Source organism: Lissotriton vulgaris, chromosome 11 (assembly GCF_964263255.1).
Source record: "Lissotriton vulgaris chromosome 11, aLisVul1.2, whole genome shotgun sequence".
NCBI lineage: Eukaryota > Metazoa > Chordata > Amphibia > Caudata > Salamandridae > Lissotriton > Lissotriton vulgaris.
The window spans coordinates 97,403,964-97,423,262 of record NC_141699.1 but is presented as its reverse complement, the minus strand read 5'-3'; the positions used below and the strand labels follow the sequence as shown (position 1 = coordinate 97,423,262).

The window sequence follows — 19,299 nt, the reverse complement described above, 5'->3', positions numbered from 1 at the left end:
AAATATACGTTCTGATGATTGGGATATTCAGATCGTAGAAGCATTATTTTCTGATTTGAAATACTATGCGGCTTTTGATGCTGAAGACTTATGTTTAGATTCTATTAATTATGGTGATTTGTTTTGCTTCCAACATTATGGTAATCATTTTCTCCATAAGACGAATTCCAGGAGGGTCGCTGTGAATTACACGCAGTGGGAGCACTGCCCAGCTCCTTTAATTGGAAGCTCCAGTACATTTCTGAAAAAATACAGTTATTTTACAGATTTCAATCAATCAAATCCTGAGTCCTTTTATTTCAGAATGACAAAAAAGTCCATGTCCAAAGTTAGACTTACCGATACAAAGTTGCTGTATTCGAAGTCCTTTCTAGACAGATTGGCTTTAGATGGCTACGAGTTCTGGAAAGGAATAATTGACCTTAAATCGGTTTGGGGTACCAAAGATTGGCAGGTACAAGGCACTGAGGCTTTGCACCGTGCATGTCTCATCCCGAATCACATGTTGTTTCCAAATTCTACTATTTCCCAAACAACATGCTTTGGATTGGCTACTACTAAAAAATTAAACACGCCCATTATCCCCGAATTAGAAGAATAGTCAGGTTGGGGTAATTTTTTTGAATTGTCTATTCATGAGATACAATCTCTAATACACAATTCGTCCTTTAATGTATCCAGCTTGGATCCAAAGGGTTGGCTGTTGTGGCAAAAGAGTTCTGATTCTTGCCAACGTCGATTTCTGGGATTGGCTGAAGGGTTCACACAAGTGCGACCAGATCCCCGTTTTGAAACTGATTATACTGTCACCACTTACTCTGTAGGGAAACTGTCAGAAATGGTTACAACATTCCACGTTGGCTGCAGTTAAACTACATCTGTCTCAGTTTACTGAAAATATGGATTTGAATGATTTTATAAAAGGCCCAGCTAAGGGTAGTTCTAAACGGTGGATTTATGCTGTTTACAATGAAATTTGGAAAGTGTCTTAAATTGAGGCTGCTAAGCGCCTAAGGGCGATTGACCAAGCAAATTTGGAAAAAGTACTTGCAGTGGTCGATAACAGTATTAACACGCTTTCTTCCCGAATTTACACATTAAACAATATTGTTTCTTCTGTTGTTGACATTGTGCATGATGAAGTGTCCGTATTATATCATGGTCAAAATCAATTGCGTTCTGTTATGCAGTTTGCCTGGACACTACAGACTCTGAAGGCTGGTGGGGTGCCTTGGAGTTATATGAACGTCTCATCACTATTTGCCCCATTTAATTTGACTGACAAGCAGCGCATGCTTTCCATGCGAGATGCATCATTTTCTATGTTACACATTGAGAAGTTAGAATCTTTGCCCTTCTCTGTGGCTGAGGCAGCTGCTGCTACATGGCTTATCCATGGTATTATTACTTTACCATTTGCTCTGTATAAATTTACAAATTGTATGAGATATACTGCTATAGGGCGATATGAACCACTGGGAAGTGCTTTCCTACATGAGACATGGTCTTTACCATATACATACAGATGTCTGAAAGAAGGAAAGGAAGTGAATCTGAATGGTGAAGAATGCACACAGTCGCCTGACCGTTCACTGATATGCAGGCACATCCAATTACATGGTTCTTGTAATCAGGACAGACCAAACTTACTCTGTGTTTTAAAAGGCACACCAGTTCCTGCAATAGTTTCCACATTCACTTTGTTGTCTAACGGTAGTTATTTACTCTTGAACAACGAACCGTGTTGTGGGTTAATGGTCGGTATCGCATATGTGGTTACTGTATCAGAACGTGTGGGGTGTTGCAAGAACGTGCTATATCCACCCACGTATGGGAATTCAGATGTTTCCATTTGGCCAAGAATACCAACCTTGAGAGCGGAGTTCAATGGTTTGAGCCGAATAAGAGCACTTTTGTCTCAAAAAGAAGTGGCCCTGAGCTCGGCCCGCGAAACTTATGTCCTTCACATAGCTAACACACGCACAGAGGTGCAGGCGCTTTTAAATACTGATTTGCCGTTTCATTTCTGCGAGCTGGTTCATCAAATCTTTAATGCCTCCTCCACGAATGGCCTAGCACATTTTTTTAAATTGGTTAGCAGTGGTCTCGTGACTACATTTGAAAAAGTATTTGGTATTATCCCTGCGTTTTTTCATTCTATATTCGCAAGCTTGTTTGGCGGATTCCCTGTTTTGCTGCCTTTGGCTGCAGGCGTGCTGGTGATATTTTGCTTTATTAAACATGGATGCCCATCCTGCGCAAGAAAACGCTCAGCCCCTACTGATGCTGTTTCGCAACCGGATGCTTGATTACTATGGCTCCTTGCCGCTTGCGACTTTAAGCACGGCTTTTGGATTATCGTTTCGATTTTCCTATTTCACATGTGTCCAGCCTGTGTTTCATTGCCTGAGCTGTGATTTCGACTGGGCCATTGATTTGTGTCTTTGCTTACCGACTTCTCCTGACGTCGATTTTGATCAGCTGATGAGCTCCGTAGTTGCTCACGAGTTGGTTTGTTCTGGTGAAAGGGTTATGGCCTTGGCAGCGATGCATGGATTAATGGGTCAGTGGGACATATTCGCAGCGGCGCATGACTTTCTGGCACATAGCGTTCTCGAGAACCCACTGAGTTGTCCTCTGATGTTGCTAGAGGATTCGGTGCTGGAGGAGCACGTATTTTCTTTCCCATTGCTTAATTGGATGGCTGAACTGTTTTCGGATGATGACAGTGATTTCATGTTGGAAGCTGTGGCTACCTATTTTGCATATTCTATCCACCCATGAGTGGCTTTGGAGACTTTCACTATAATGGCACGTGACTTTTTAGTAATTCTGAATGGTGCCTTTTTTATTACAAACATTGGACTTTTAAATGTTCTGGGCCTATGATTTTCTAAATGGCCTCAAGTTCAAGAAAGATAGATATAGATATAGATATAGATATATATATATATATATATATATATATATATATATATATATATATATATATATATATATTTTTTTTTTTTGTGTGGCCACTATAGGCATTCATACATATTTTGTATTATTGATTTTTATATACGTTTACATACATTTAGCTTGGCTCAATATTATTGAACTCTGCTTTCATGTTTTGCCTTTATTATAGTATTGGCTTAATTTTTCCTTTTTTGACCGTCCTCGGATCATTGGGGGGCTGTCATATGGTTACTGCGTTTCTATATATTGTGTTAAGTTAGCATGAGTTTATTAAATGTTTAAACACCATACTTTCCTTCGGCTTCAGTTTGCACACAACACCAAATTGTTATTGTAGCTTTCAACCTAGACGAAAGATGTGATTTATTTGAGAATAATATGTTATTGCTCTGATATCAGTCATGCTTGGTACACTTGGTACAGATGTCTGCACACTGAGAACTGCACCCTCTAAGAATAACCTAACACAAGGTTGCTGAAGGCCTGATTCTCGCACCACATTAGACATAACACAAATAATGTTGCTGCCAACATTGGGCTTTACTCGGGTTTAAGATAGAGTTACAGGGAATGAATCAACACACTTGATGCTTCGCATGCAGAGAGCTGGTAGCTGTTGATGTGATCTACTCCTACTGAAATTTAGAGGTATGGGCCCGCCCTGCTAGAACCCAAATGAGACCTTCTTAGATATAATATAATATGCTAAATAGGGTGCGCGAAATATAGGTGATACAGAATTCTATAGATTTTTGCATCATAACATGCTATAACCTTTTGCTTACTATGGATTAGTGACTATGCTGCTAACTCTGATTTTTATAATATGTATGTTGATATTATACAAGATACTGCGTTTGAGAACTTTGCATTGAAAAATAAACATTTCAAACTTGCACGTGTGTTCTTTGCCTCCCAGTTTCGGTTTGTAATGATTATATAACGAAAGAGTGTTCATGTGTTCCACGATACCTGAGGTACCCTAAGTTCATGTTCTGGATTGTCTAAGTCATTGGGAAGTTATTACTACCGATGAGACACTGTAGCTAGCTTGGTAAGGGGATTTCTGAAACTAAGGTGAGTTTTGGGTCACCCTAACTCACCCAGGTTCTAGATCTCTGTGCACAGTTCTGTGGGAGAACGGAAACCCTGCTACAGTGGATCCTCACCGGAACCAGAATTATGGTCACCCAGGCCCTCGTCAGCAGCAGACTGGACTACGGCAACGCCCTCCACGCAGGAACCACAGCCAAACTCCAGAAAAGACTTCAGCACATACAGAACGCCTATGCACGCCTCATCCTCAACATCCCCCGCCACACCCACATCACCGCCCACCTGAAGGACCTGCACTGGCTCGCAGTCAGCAAAAGGATCACCTTCAAAACTCCTCACCCACGCTCACAAAGCTCTCCACAAAGCCAGACCAGATGACTCAACAATCGTCTCACCTTCTACACCCCACACAAGTGTGCACGGAGTCCAGTGAGTCCCCAAAAGCATAGCAGAGGATAAAGTAGATGATACCTTACACTCAAGTTAGGGGTAGCTGGGCTAAGCAGTTAGGCTTATCAGAAGATGGTGTTTAGCATTTATAGTACACACTCAGGGAAGAAATGTTATCACACACTCAAAGACTGAATCCAGACCAATAGTTTGTACAAAAAGTTGTTACTTTGTAATGTTATTACTAGAACCAAGAATCACTTTGTGCAGGTAAGTTGTACAGTTTGTAAATGTAGCAATATTTTTCAATAATGCAGTAATGTTTTGTAAATGCAGTTGTATACTTTACAGTATTAAGAATGCTTTCTGTAGTCGCCAATCAAATGCAGTTGCATGATTTTGCAATAAGATTAGACAGTTGAATGCAATAGATGAACTTACAATGCAATTCTATGGAGGAAAACAATATTATACGATTTGCAGGTAAGTACTCTACTTACTTCCCCAGGCTTTGGGACAACACAGGGCAAAGTTCAAAACCAGATAGGTACTGCACCACTAGCGGCACAGGGGCAGCCGGGTACAGAGGTCATTGGGCCCAATGGCGCCGGGGTACCTCGAATAGGATTGTAGGTCTCCACAATGCATGCCATTACATTGCATGCCTGTACAACGCGGTTGTAACAACGCAAGTGTTTTTACAATGCTTTACCATTACAGCGCAAACTTTATCCACGCATATACCTTTACAATGCATGCCTTTACAACGAATTTTGTTGTAAAAGCATGATTTGTAAAAGCATATGTGTGGTTAAAGTTGTGATTGAAAATATAAGTATTTTACAGGTGAATGTAAAGGCTATTTATGTGTACATTATATATTTATATTTCCCTTTAAAATACTTGCAATTTCTTAGTCATGGCATGCATGGTAATGCATGAAAATACATGTAAAACAAAAAAAAACTTCTATATATGTATTTATATATTCCACACACAATAATGTCAGTTGAAATATATAAAACCATATATATATAAATCTAACAGCCCCTCAACCCCTACCCACCCTAAAATTACCCATGCACCCCAAGACCCCTACTCACCCTAAAACTACCCTCGTAACCCCAAAATCCCTACCCACCCTAAACCCTAAAACTGCCTTTGCCACCCCAGAACCCCTACCCAACCTAAACCATAAACTACCCTTGCCACCCTAAAACCCATACCCACCTTAAACCCTAAAATTACCCATGCCACTACAAAACCCACACTTGCCCTAAACCCAAAAATTAACCATGCCACCCCAGAACCCATACCCACCCTCAAATTACCCCCGCCACTCCAAAACCCATAGCCACCCTAAAATTACCCTTTCCAGCCCCAAAACCCCTACCCACCCTAAAACGCTAAAATTACCCATGACACCCCAAAACCCCTACCCATCCTAAACCCTAAAATGACCTGTGCCACCCCAAAACCCATAGCCATCCTAAACCCTAAAATCACCCGTGCCATCCCAAAACCCATAGCCACCCTAAACCTTAAAATTACCCTTCGCACCCCAAAACCCATAGCCACCCTAAACACTAAAATCACCCTTGCCACCTCAAAACCCATACCCACCCTAAAACTTAAAAATTACTCATGCCACTACAAAACCCATACCTGCCATAAACCCACAAATTAACCATGCCACCTCACAACCCATAGCCACCCTAAAATTACCCATACCACCCCAAAACCCATAGCCACCCTAAACCCTAAAATTACCCATACCACCCCAAAATCCATACTTACCTAATACTTTCATTTGAAAAGCAAATTCCTTTACCATTCATGCCTTTAAAATAAAGGCATGCGTTGTAAAGGTCAGTGCATTGTTAAAAATTGCGGTGTGATGGTCATGTCTGTCCATGGAACAGACAATGTATTGTCATGTTGCTCTTGCAGCTATGCCCTCACCTGCAGTATGGTGCACCCTGTCTTTAGGGCTGTAAGGCCTGCTAGAAGCGTGACTTACCCATGCCAGAAGCAGTGTTGGTGGGCATGACACACAGGAATGTGTGTCATGATGACTTTTCAATTTGGTCTGCACCAAAACACGCAGCCTGCAATGGCAGTATGTGGGTGTTAAGGTGAGGATTTCGAGGATGGCATAATACATGCTGGAGTCCTCAGAGCCCCTGTCTGCTCACAAGAACCTTGGTACCAGAGGAACCTTTTACAAAGGACTTATAGGTGGCCTAGAATTGTGTCAATTGTGGAGTCAAAGGTACAGTTTGGTGAAAGAACACCGGCCCAGGGAGCCCGATTGGCAGGGAACCAAGGGCACACTAAGTCAAGTTGGCATCATGTATCAGGCAAAAAGTAGGAGAGTAACCATGCAAAAATGGGCACTTTCCCATAGTAGACAATTCCAAAATTATGCAGACTGATCATGATTTTCCCAAAAAAACTAACTGTTGAAATCAAAACATAATAAGTTGGAAAAACAGCATCTGGTGACATTTTCATCTGCACTTTCTGCACAATGGCTGACTTACAAAAGTGATAGAACATTACATCCTTCAGACCGCTCTTGTTGCAGGGATGCATACTATTTGTTGGTTGTACAAAAGCAGGCGCTATTCAAAGCTAAAAACTCTCCTGCAGCTTAAAATGATATTTCATTGTGTACTGATCACACAGCAATTCATGGTAAAATTGGATGAATGATCAAAGGGTATGAAGGAAACCTATTCAATTTTTAAATGTTCTTACGATACTGGGTTAAGGAGCCGTGGTTATTTATACTACTGTGAATTTTGGGTTACCCATTCTATCGTATAGTTCAGAGACATTTTGCATAATGAATTCTTTCTTCCACACTGGCTTACAATTGGAAGCCACAAATAGAGATAAATTAAATTAATAATAACAAATGCTCTACTATTCAGTATTCACACACTTGTAATGAAAGCAGCACCCACTTGCGTGGGTGGGACTATTGCCTGCAATAGTAAAGGCCCCAAAACGCAACGTGGAGACTTGACATTTCAGCATGATAAAGTTACCATTTTCACGATGTAGGTAGCTGTGGAATTCGGGCCCAAGCGTCAACTAGGCGAAACCAACCAAACCCAGACACTTCTGAAAACAAGACACCAACGGGATCACACTTCCTTTTTTTAACACAGAATACCCTTCAAACCTTAGAATTTGACTATAATCACAGACTTTCTCACACTTCTGTGAGAGGAAAAAGTTGTTATCTGCAGGGATCCACAAAATTCCTACCACACATTGTTTCCACACTTCTGATACAAATGGCACCCCACTTCTGTGGGTTCATCAATTGCCCGCAACTGGAAAGACCCCACAATGCAACATGGAGACATCCATTTTACCAAGTAAAATTAGCAATTTTGCAATGTGGATAACTGCAGAATTTGGGTCTGGGTACTGCCGCCTACCAGTGAAAACTACCAAACCCAGACATTTCTAAAAACTAGCCACTAAAAGTAGTCCAGGTCTGTGTTACTTGCATGGATCCCTCTTCCTTTGCTTACCCAGAATGTCCTTCAAACCTCAACCTTCAGCTAAAATCAAACATTGTCCACAAATTTCTGTGCGGGAAACTTCCGTAAACTGCAGGGATTCACAAAATTCCTTCCACCAAGCATGCAGAGATTTCTCCAGATAAAAACAATACCCCATTTGTGAGGATGGGCCACAACAGCAGTGGATGAAAACCATGATGAAATTACATGAATACAGTCTTTGCATGGTCCCTGGAACAGTTTTTTTAACTGGGAAATTAGTGTGCTGTGCATCACATTAACCCAAAATGATTTAAACAAATCCTTCTGGTGTCTGCAACTAGAAGGTTGTTTTTTAGCAGTGCTGCTACCGAACCATTCACGGCAACTGCACTAAAGAGGTAGGGGCGGCTGACATGAATATTTGACACCTAAAATGAAGCAGACATTATCCCTTCAGTATTACACATTTCCAATTTCCCCCTAATTTTTCGCAATGACTCTAAAGTTTGCTTATGTTTCAGTCAGTATAGATGAGAAATATTGATTATACCTCCCCAGATTAAAACATTTTAAAACTAATTTGTTAAATGATTTCTTCCTTGGAATAGTGTTATATAGCTTCTAAGAGTCAAACTACAGTTACTATGAACCCCTTACCTCCAGGTAGTACTCCATAGCCGTCTCAAGATCATCACGTTGAGATGCTAGTTGGGCCAGATTTTTGTATGTGGAGTACTTTAGCATTAAACCAGGGTGTTTCAGTCCTTCTCGTTCATCTGTGGATGGAACAGCCTGAAAACGACAATTTGAGAATAAGGCCGGATACCCTCAATCATGAATCAAAGCTCAGAATGGCAAGGAACTGTGAATGAATCAAACCTCAGACCAGCAAGGGACTGTGACCTTTTGATGCAGTCTCTTTTCCAGTGCTATCAATCTGGCTTCAGAACACACAACAGCACAAAGACCACTAACCTCAGAAAGTCAATGCTGCGCTCCTTATCAACAAGAAGAATGACCCTTACTTCTTAATCCTTCTCAACCTCTGCACATCTTTTGACACAGTCAGTCACCAAGCACTGTACCACATGCTGGAAACTCACAAGTGTTTTTCCAGATATGGGCCTTCAGTGACTCACATCCCATTGCACCAATCTCCATCAGTTCACCCAGACAGGAACCTCAACAATCCAGTAAATACTTCATACTACAGAGTACCACATAAGCTCCATTTTGTCACCCACGATCTTCAACCTCTACACAGAATGTCTTGGAATGCTATTCACTGACTACTCAATCACGATCTCCTAGTATGCGTGATAACAAGCAGCTCTAAATGAAAACCTCTAGAGGCATTCAGCTACTCAAATATCGAATTGCTCCCATTAGTTTCAGGATGTTAAGCACCTACCATAACTCAAGCCAACCAAAGAAGAATTGATCCTTTTTGGGAACTATGACAAACAATCACAGATTGAAGACTGGCTCTCCAGGATGAATCCAGAGGGCTTCACCCACCAGCTGATGCCCAACAGCAAATCTCTTGGCTTTACCAACACCACCACCACCCAAGGGGTGCAAAGGCTTTACCCTCAACACCCTCCCCCCGACAATATAAAAAAAAAACAAGGAAAGCCTAACATCAATGTAATCTCTTGAAGAAAGTAAAACGATTATTTTTTTAATTCCACCTCCAGAACTAATGCCCGTGCCTTAGTGCACCTGGATGATGAGTCTCACTAACTTTACATTGTCACCCCACATTCCTCCATACTGAAAAGCATCAGACAAGAGACGGCACGTCACCACAATCCTGAAGGAAAAACACTAGCTTCCCATTTAATCAGGCGTTGTCTTCCAGACTGGCTGTGTCACATGCAAGCCCCCAGAAACTGCATCCCGGAATATATTGACTGTGCCACCTTATCCATTTACACTCCTAGAATTTGGAACATCCATGTGAACATCAGAACAGCATCAACTCTCTGAATCATGCGCAATGCTCTGTTGAGGTCATTCTAGGTTCATGCTCTACAAATGCCTCTACATGTATACTGAAGTATAGTTACAGATCTTTTAACCTATAAACGCAAATAAAGAAACACACTCACCTTTTTTTCTTAAAGAAAAAATAAGCATGGTTTTTCCACACATCAGTGCCTAGGATAAATCAGAAACCAAGCATATCGAAAGTTATAGAAACCTCCCTACCTCCCTACGCAAGAAATGCGGAGTTTTTGATTATCGCTAGCTGCAAACAAAATATGGGGTAACCCAAGCGCTCTGTACATAGCCACGAGCACCTGTCAATGGACAAGTACAAATAGTAAAATAAAGATAGAGCAAATATCAAAACTTTAATGAATTCCCATTGTTAAATGTAACAATGGGAATATAAATGCAACGAATAAACGAAGATGACTGCACACAAATGAGATTAATAATATTTGTTCACAAACAGTGCAGGCATCGGATATTGCAGTGCTTTGTCTCCATCAGGAAATTTTTATGATGCATCTAGAAAGGGCTTTTCATCTCATTGTTCTTTTCCATACAACTGTTCCAACATTCGCAGTCACCAGATTCCTAAGGTCAGACAAGTATTAAATGTTACTATATCTCATCTTGCATGTTTGAAATGGTTATATAAGACAATGCACAAGACTCTAAGGAGGTCATGCAGACTTCATATGGCATTGCATCTCATGAATAACCGTATTTGGCTATTTTCCCATCAACGTTTTATACATAAAGAAAGTTAGGCCAAATTTTAAAATGACAGCCAAGCAGGAGGTCATTTATAATGCATTGGCATGATCTGCCATCACAGCGGTCCCTGCCAATGCATTTTGCTGTTTGGTACAGGGCTGCATCAACATGACACAGCCCTGCACCAAACAGTTTTCTTTTTTTTATTTTCAAAAAGAAAATTCTGAAACTGGATTTTCTTTTTGAAAATAAAAGAATGAATGCCCCCCTCACCATGAGAGTCCTCTCCCATGGTGGTTTGCCTGGTGGTGACAGACAGTAAAAAAATGGCTTTATGTTCACCCATCCCGAATGGGTATGTGGACATCTAGCCAATCCTCCGACACCCCTTACTCTGCCGGGCTATGGCGGTGATGGAGTAGTCACCGCGATAGCAAAACCTATGGTCCGCCCACATCGAAATCGGGCAAAGGGACCATTATGTTGGCGGTATGTATACTCCCTCGCCGTTCGAACAGAGTATATGTACCACAACATATAAATGAGGCCCTACAATTCTCGCCATTTACTTACATACTCTACGAGAACAGCCTTTACTTTTCTGCTGTACTGGCATGGATTTGACACTAACTCCCAATGCTCTCATATCCATGGATTTTTTGAATCGCACTAATATTTGTGGGTTCTCTACCTAATCTCCTCCTAGAAGCACTATTCCTAAAATGTAACCATGGAGCACCTCCTGAGGGCTCTTTTAAGTTTCTCTTACAATGCTTTGTTCTAACATCACACAACTCAAAAAAAGTCTACATATTTCTAGAGAATGAGTTTTGAATGTTAGATGTATGCCCTATTTAAACCGATGCTATTTATTTGGATCTTTAAATATGGGGTGGTCCGTGTGTAATGATGGAGGACTAAGAGCTATGTCGATCACTTACCTCCTGCAGCAGGCGAGTATCCAGCAACTCATGGTACGCACGGGAGGACTCATCAAAGCAGTCATGTTTTTGAAGGTCTAAGGCTTTATGGTAGAGAGCAAATGCTTCAGCTTCCTGCAGTGAAAGAAACCCTTCTTAGTCATTCTCTGAACAACATATGCAGTTACTATCATGCATGCCCCGCCATCACTCACAGAAAAGACCATTAACCCCAGCTGCCACCATTAGACCACACACTAAACAAGCAATGGCAAAGCCAAAAGTCCTAACATTAGCATTAGATCTACTGGCATTGATCATACTCGTTTTCTTAGAAATTTATATTTAAAACATTTATTAACTACACCAATCCGAAATAGATGCCTGTGTGTGCCATCACAGACACAGAAAGAAACAAATGGCTAAAGTGGGCTGACCCACTAGCAAATGCTGTATGTATGGTGGGTGGAAACAAAATGTGAATCACACCACAAAAGCCTAATGGATGAAGAGGGCAGATTGAAGGTAAACCTTAAAAATAGGTGAACACAAAATAGCTAATATTTTGGAGTTGCGTGATGTGCATTAACGTTTTAAACTATAATTAGTTAAATCAGTTATTGTTTAAGTTGTTGAGCCAATGCTATTTTATGTTCGACAACTCAGAGTGTCAACCCACGGTCACGGTTTTGATTTGACTTACCTGGGCCTCCTTTGTTTGTGTTTTGTGACTTTTGAAGGTGTCCTCATGGTCATCCCCTGCTGTGGAGGTGGCATTTAATGCTGCAATTCGAATCTAGAAATGAGGAAAGCAAAACTATCACACCACTATGCCTTTCACCACTTTTTACCTGACTTTTTATAACAAAAGATATTCATTCAGACAAAGCAACGCAGCGTACTGTAGCACTATTGGCTATTTTAATAACCCACAAACAAAATGGACATTATATAGTCTTTTGAAGCTCCTGTAACATGAAGCCCTGCTGAATTAACCTTACTTCCTTTTGCCTCTAGCAGCCATGGTTACTCCATTAGTGGTCTCTAGGTATATATCCTTTTTTTCAAAGCTTTTTGTATTGAAATACACACCGTCTAGAATTCACTGCCATTGTGTGTATTTGCAAACAGTATCTGCATGGAGCACTCTGGTAAAGGGTGGGGGGTCAGATCGACTTACTGTTAACATGGGTAGTAGGTGCCTGTTGACTGGATGGCCATGGAGGCCTGGATTTTAACACTCAAAACAGTTGACAGCCAAAGGTCAGAAAGCGTTCGCACCCAGAGTACTAAAGAACACTAAGCATTAGAAACTTTGAAATCTGCTCTACGCAAATACTATTGGCAAACACTTGAATTGCAACTTCTGATGACAGTGCCAGCGTGAGGGAGATTTACTACTAACAATGGAAGAAACTGCTGGTCACCAGAGGTCCACAAAGTCCAACAGTTGACAGACCACAGTGAAAAAATCTTGCCCACTCTAAAGTACACTAGGCGGGTGGCACTTTGAAAGCCATGCTTTCTCATTTGTTAGGCATTCAAAGCACCAGACAGCCCACAGGGAAAAACCCTGATCGTCAAGGGGAAAAAAGCACACTCCGTGTTTAGGCAGGGCATTTGCACGCAGAGAATGAAAATCAAGCACTACCTAGCAAGGTGGCCAGCATTGGTAAAGTGGTGAACATGGAGAAACATTGTAGAAAAAAATGGTGAAAGCTCAATCCAGACAAGACTGAGTTAGTCTTGACTGGAGGTGGTTGCAGCCCATGGTCCCCGTTATTTTGGCCCCCTTCACTTGGTGTTCCCCCACTCCCGGTCCCTAAAGTCAAGACCCTTGGGATTCTGCTCAACTCACAACTCTCTGTGCACTCCCAAGTTAGTTCGGTGATATCCTCCTGCTTCTTTTCTCTCAGGACAATTAGGAAAATCTCTTGCTTTTTCTCCATCCAGGCGTTAAAGGTCATCGTAAAGGCTATGGTGCTTTCGTGCCTTGACTATGGAAACATAATCTACAACGGCGCGCCGGCCTACGCCATACATCGCTTGCAGTTAGTGCAGAATCAGGCTGCCCGCCTGATTCATGGATTGCCCAAATACCATCGAGCCACTCCACTGCTAAAGGCACTGCACTGGCTGCCCGTGAGAGAGCGATCCCTATTCAAACTAGGCTGCCTCACTTTCCAGGCCAGGATGGGCACTGCCCCCGAGTTCATCAGTTCAGCCATCAGTCCCTTACCGGGCAGAGAACTCCGTTCAACCCACATGGCACTTCTGACCATACCCCGCTTCAAGAAAAAGAAAGCTGGCGGGGCGAAATTTGCGGCCCTTGCACCAGTGTTCTGGAACTCCCTCCCTTTGGCGCTTCGTACTTCATCCTCCTATTTAGAGTTCCGGAAAAATCTGAAAACTTTTCTCTTTTCTAGCGCCTTTGCCACTTAGTATGCCCTTTCCTGCTGCTGTCTGCTGGTCGTAATCCTTAAAGCGTCATGAAACCGCTGGGTATAAGTGCGCTCAACAAATGTTTTTAAATTCAAATTCAAGCTCATTCATCCAAAAGAAGTCTGAAGGCTAATTTAATAAACTCTAAAATCTAGCATTTGATTCCAGATAGGTCTCTTTCAGCATTTAAGTATAGAATGTTATTACCAACTTATCACAAAAAGGTGTCACAAAATTGTACAACTGAAACTAATACTAACAAAAGAGCATTTTAAGCCACAAACACTTTGAGAAGAACTGCCCCATGGTGCATGTGTGGAGAAGTATGTTCTACAGCCTGGTATCACACTTTAGTGGATAAGAATCTTATCCACTAAAGTTGCCCCAACATTTAATATTAGCAACTTTCACACATTGGACCAGCTACCCCCAATTTCTCAGGAGGAATTTCTAGCCTTCCAAAAAATGTTCATCTCTGGCTCACCTACGGACTGTTGTCCCCCCACATTCTACGTGAGGTTTTCACTGTTTGTCCCGAACCTCCCCTGGCACTGCTTAATAAATCTCTCCGGCTTGGTCTGGTCCCTGACTCCTTCAAAACAGCTGAAGTGATACCCATTCTAAAGAAACCTACTGCGGACCCCTCTCTTATGAGCAATTTCCGTCCCATCTCCCTGCTCCCCTACCTCAGTAAAGCACTTGAGACTCATGTCACCAACTTCTTGAGCTCGTTTATTGAACGCACCCAGTTCCTCGACCCTCGTCCGGCTGGGTTCAGACCAGCCCCTTCAACTGAGTCAGTCATCCTGTCAGTGATGGAGGAGGTGAGGAGAGGAGCGGACCTTGGCATCAACCAGGCCTTGGTGCTCCTAGATTTGTCGGCTGCCTTCAACACGGTCGACCATGATATTTTGGTCGACCGTGTCAGGGGCCGGCTCTTGGCTGGATTCGCTCTTTTCTGTGCAACCGTCGTCAGGCTGTGCGTCTTTCCAACTTCTCAGCTGATAAGGTCAAGCTGTCATGTGGCGTCCCCCAGGGTTCCTCCCTTTCCCCCCTTCTTTTTAATCTATACATGACTCCTCTCATTGATGCTCTGAGGGGGTGCAATGCCACTGCATTCAACTACGCTGACGATATCCAGCTGGTCTGTGATATGGACTCCTCCTAACAATCTATTCATAATTTCCAGTCCACCTTATGTCTCATAAGTAACTGGATGGAAAAGACCCATCTAAAGCTTAACCCCGACAAGACCGAGTTGGTCTTGTTCGGAGGTACTTCCTATCCCTGGAACTCTAATTTTTGGCCCACTGGCCTTGGTTCCCCGCCCTGCCCTGTTAATTCAGTAAAAAGCCTAGGAGTCATCATTAGTAAGGACCTCTCTATGAAGCCTCAAATTAGTGCCGTGGTATCCTCCTGGTTTTTTTTATCTTCGGAAAATCCGGAAGATCTCTCGATTCCTAACTACGGAGGCCCTGACCCTGGCTTTGCTGGTCCTGGTAGTCTCCAGGATTGATTATGCCAACTCCCTTTATGTTGGCATCCCGGCATACCAGCTAAATCGTCTTCAGCTGGTGCAAAATCAGGCCGCGAGACTAGTGTTCCATCAGCCCAGACACTGCCATGTTCGTCCCAGACACTGCCATGTTCGTCCCTTACTCAAATCCCTTCACTGGCTCCCAGTGGCCAAACGCAGAATTCAAACTTGGCTGCATTATTTTTAAAGCCCTGGCCGGCCATGGTCCTGTTTTTATATCCGTTCTTCTCCACCGTTACTCTCCTCTGCGTCATTTACGCTCTTCTCACTTGGCCCTTCTCACCACCCCCACATTTAACCGTAAAAAACATGGTGGTCTCAGATTTTTATTTCTCACCCCATCTCGGTGGAATGCACTGCCCCTGGAGCTAAGACTCACTCCTTCTTATCCCCACTTTAGATCCCTTCTGAAAACTTTACTGTTCTGTCAAGCTTATACATAAAAATGTTTCCTTTCTGATCTATCCTAAATCCACTACACTGTCTTAATGTTTTGCTCACCCTGTGCTCACAGCGCCATGAAACCAGACTCTTGAGATTGATGTGGGATATGTAGATGTAAGAGTTGGGCTGGCTCAAGTATGCAATTATCTAAATCCTGAAAGAAACTAAGCTCTTCAAATAAGTAAGCCTTAGTCATGGCAGCACTGAATGATGGTTGTATACATACTGTGGTAACCAGAGGGCAGTAAGATGCCCTTATATGTAGTAGCAATTTTACATTGCGTAAACCACACTGAAAGGGTGCCACAGCCCTTTACAAAAGAAACAGTGGGATCCGTGAAAAATGAACAAAAGACTAACTGTGGAAAATATAGTGATACACCAAACAAGAGTGACATACAGAGATCAGAATAATACAAATTGCACAATTGTATCAAGAGTGAAGAGAAAAACATGTTACATCTGAAAGTAACATTAGAATGGTAGGCACCTCTTTCTTTTTTCAGGTCTCACGCCTAGCGTTGCACTGCGCAGCAGTGCTTCGCGCAGCACGAGGCATTTTGTAATCAAAAAATGGGGTTTCAGCAGTCACCTAGGACTCGCTCGTGTGTGTGCTTTTCCCAAGGGTTTCCGTTTGTGGGCAGCTTTTGGCCTCTACGTGAGTCCTTTAATGAAAGACTGCACGCAATAGGCCACAGGCGGGCGCTTTGCTCCGCCCATGGCCTATTGGTGTCTATTACGCGCTTGGTGCGCGTAATAGACACCAATAGGCCATGTGGTCACGTGTGTTGCAGTGGCATGCACACGCACCACTCCTTTCTTTTGATTCTGACCTCCGTGGTTTCCTTTTCGTTTCTTTTGATTCTGACCGCCGTGGCTGTCGGTTTCCTTTTACTGTGTACTACCTTTTAACTTATAGCGGGCAAATTGAAGGTTTAGTGTTTGCTTCCTGCCGCAATGACATATTCAATGCTGAAGCCACACAGGAGGCGGCTCACAGCATTTGCAGTGCAATACCACTTTTAGTAGTCAAAATACCAACTATTGACATTGCAAATGCACATTTTGATTTAATTTCAGCATAAACAAAGAAATTATTTTCATGAAGAAAAGGGTGCAGTAACACAGGGTGTCCCTGGTCCTGCACCCTTTTATTCGTGAACGAAATTTCTTTGCCTACTGCTGGCATACTTTGAAAAAATGGAGGGTGTATATATGACACAATCTCCACAGGGGATGTCCCACCTGCTGCTCATTTTAATTTCTTCTAAATAGGCTCACGGTGTAATAGAAATTGGGTCCACCACATGCCTCTCTGTTTTTTTGCTCAAATAAATTATTTTCACGAAGAAAAGGGTGCAGTAACACAGGCTGTTCCTAGGTGTCCCTGGTCCTGCACCCTTTCCTTCGTGAAATAAATTTCTTTGCCTACTGCTGGCATACTTTGAAATGGAGGGTCAATTCTGCCTCACGCTATCCCGTGCACAAGCTGCTGCTGCCCTCCTCCTGTTGCCCAATGGCTGCGCTCGTGTTTGCACTGGTTCCTGTCTGCAGGCACAGTAATGCACAAAGGCAGGCAGGCTCGCTCGTAACGCTTGCCAATTACGCCTCACGCTTCCCAGCTTCCCACTGCCATGCTAAACGCATTCACTGTTCTTTTTCAGCGCAATTTCGGTGCACTTCTAAATAGGAGTGGGAAAAACATTCATATTTCAGGCCATTTACTGTTACCAATTAATTCGGCAGCACTTCCTTTCAATGTACCCACTTTACACATAGCTCGTCTGGAAGGGCTCTTTCTCCACCTGGGAGAAGAGGCAGAATTAATCACTTACAAGGAAGACGACAGACAGTGCTGCCCGAAGACGTGCTCTTGTTTACAGACTGCAGCCACAACAGAAACGAAAATTAACATGCAATCACTGGCTTCCTCCAAGCGACCATGCATTGAAATTAACATGTGAAAAATGTCACATAGTTTTCCTAATAAATGGTCGGCGGAGAGGAAGCCAGTGGCTGCATGTTAATTTTAGTTTCTGTTTTTGCTGCATTCTGTCTCTAGTCAATATGTTACAATACCAATTAAGTTAATTGATATTGTAACATATTTACTAGTTTGCAACGTGTCAGGTTTGGTGGTGAGCAGGGTGTGATGAGCCGAGGTCCACCTCAAGCACTTTAGTTCGTTCACTGAAAATGGCCGAGCATGCTTGGTTACTGCAATTTTAGCTTATGCAACGCTGTTTTAGTGTAGCACATCGTTGACTGTGGCATTACCTCTTGGTCCTGGAGCAGTGTGCGGACGTGGGCCCGCCTCCTGTTGCCAATGGCTGCGCTCGTGTTTGCACTGGTTCCTGTCTGCAGGCACACTAATGCACAAAGGCAGGCAGGCTCGCTCATAACGCTTGCCAATTCTGCCTCCCGGGGGTTAGGTGGACGGGAGAGGCATAATTATGAATGAACATAAGGGGCGGTGAAGTATTGAATCCCGGGTTTGTATGCTGAGGGTGCGCTGCCTTCCAGTACTAGCTTCTCATTTATTTGTTGGGGTATCTGAGCAGGGTGCCCTCTGAACGCTGTTTTGCTGCTGCTGCTCACGCGAGAGGGCGATTTATAGCACTGAGTGGTTCTACGTGACTGGCCCGGCGCAGGCATCTGGTCACACTGGTACTGCAGGTCTGTGGGAGCAGCATTCCTGCCCTGTGTTACAGTGGGTACTTATCAGTGGGCCATCTGCAGATATTCGTGGTGTTGGGGTCACGTAACAAGGGAGGGGCACAGGCCAAAGGCCGGACTGGGAGCCCAAAGCAGCCGTGGCGCGTAGCACATTGTCAGGCCAGTCCCATACGGTGCACAGCGAGTGCAGCGTGCATGTCTGACCACACACACACACACACACATCCAAACACAACCACACACAAACACACACACAACCACACACAGAAACAAACACACAACACCACACACAACACCACACACACCACACACAACACCACACACAAATCCAAACACAACCACACACACACACACACAACCACACACACTAAACCACACACACACACAACCACACACAACAACCACACAACAACCACACATACAACCACACACACAACCACACACACAACCACACACACAACCACACACCGTCAATGCACACTTTCACCGAGCACAGACACCATCAGTCAGTGCACACTTTCACCAGGCACAAACACCACCAGCTGTCAGTGCACGCTTTCACCGGGCACAAACACCACCAGCCGTCAGTGCATGCTTCCACCAAGCATACACCAGCAGACGTCACTGCACGCTTTCACCAGGC

General features: G+C 43.2%; 1 protein-coding gene across 4 annotated transcripts in view; it reads right to left on the bottom strand.

Annotated features, from left to right (window-relative positions):
* CABIN1 (calcineurin binding protein 1) overlaps positions 1-19,299 on the bottom strand; it is a 1,446,726-nt gene that overhangs the window by 1,297,294 nt on the left and 130,133 nt on the right. For all 4 annotated transcript variants that reach the window (XM_086942778.1, XM_086942776.1, XM_086942775.1 and 1 more), the window contains exons 4-6: positions 12,261-12,353; positions 11,579-11,692; positions 8,586-8,720 (exon numbers count right to left, since the gene is read on the bottom strand). In XM_086942778.1, coding sequence (XP_086798904.1) covers positions 8,586-8,720; positions 11,579-11,692; positions 12,261-12,353 — 342 coding nt within the window. The remainder of the gene's footprint in view (positions 1-8,585; positions 8,721-11,578; positions 11,693-12,260; positions 12,354-19,299) is intronic.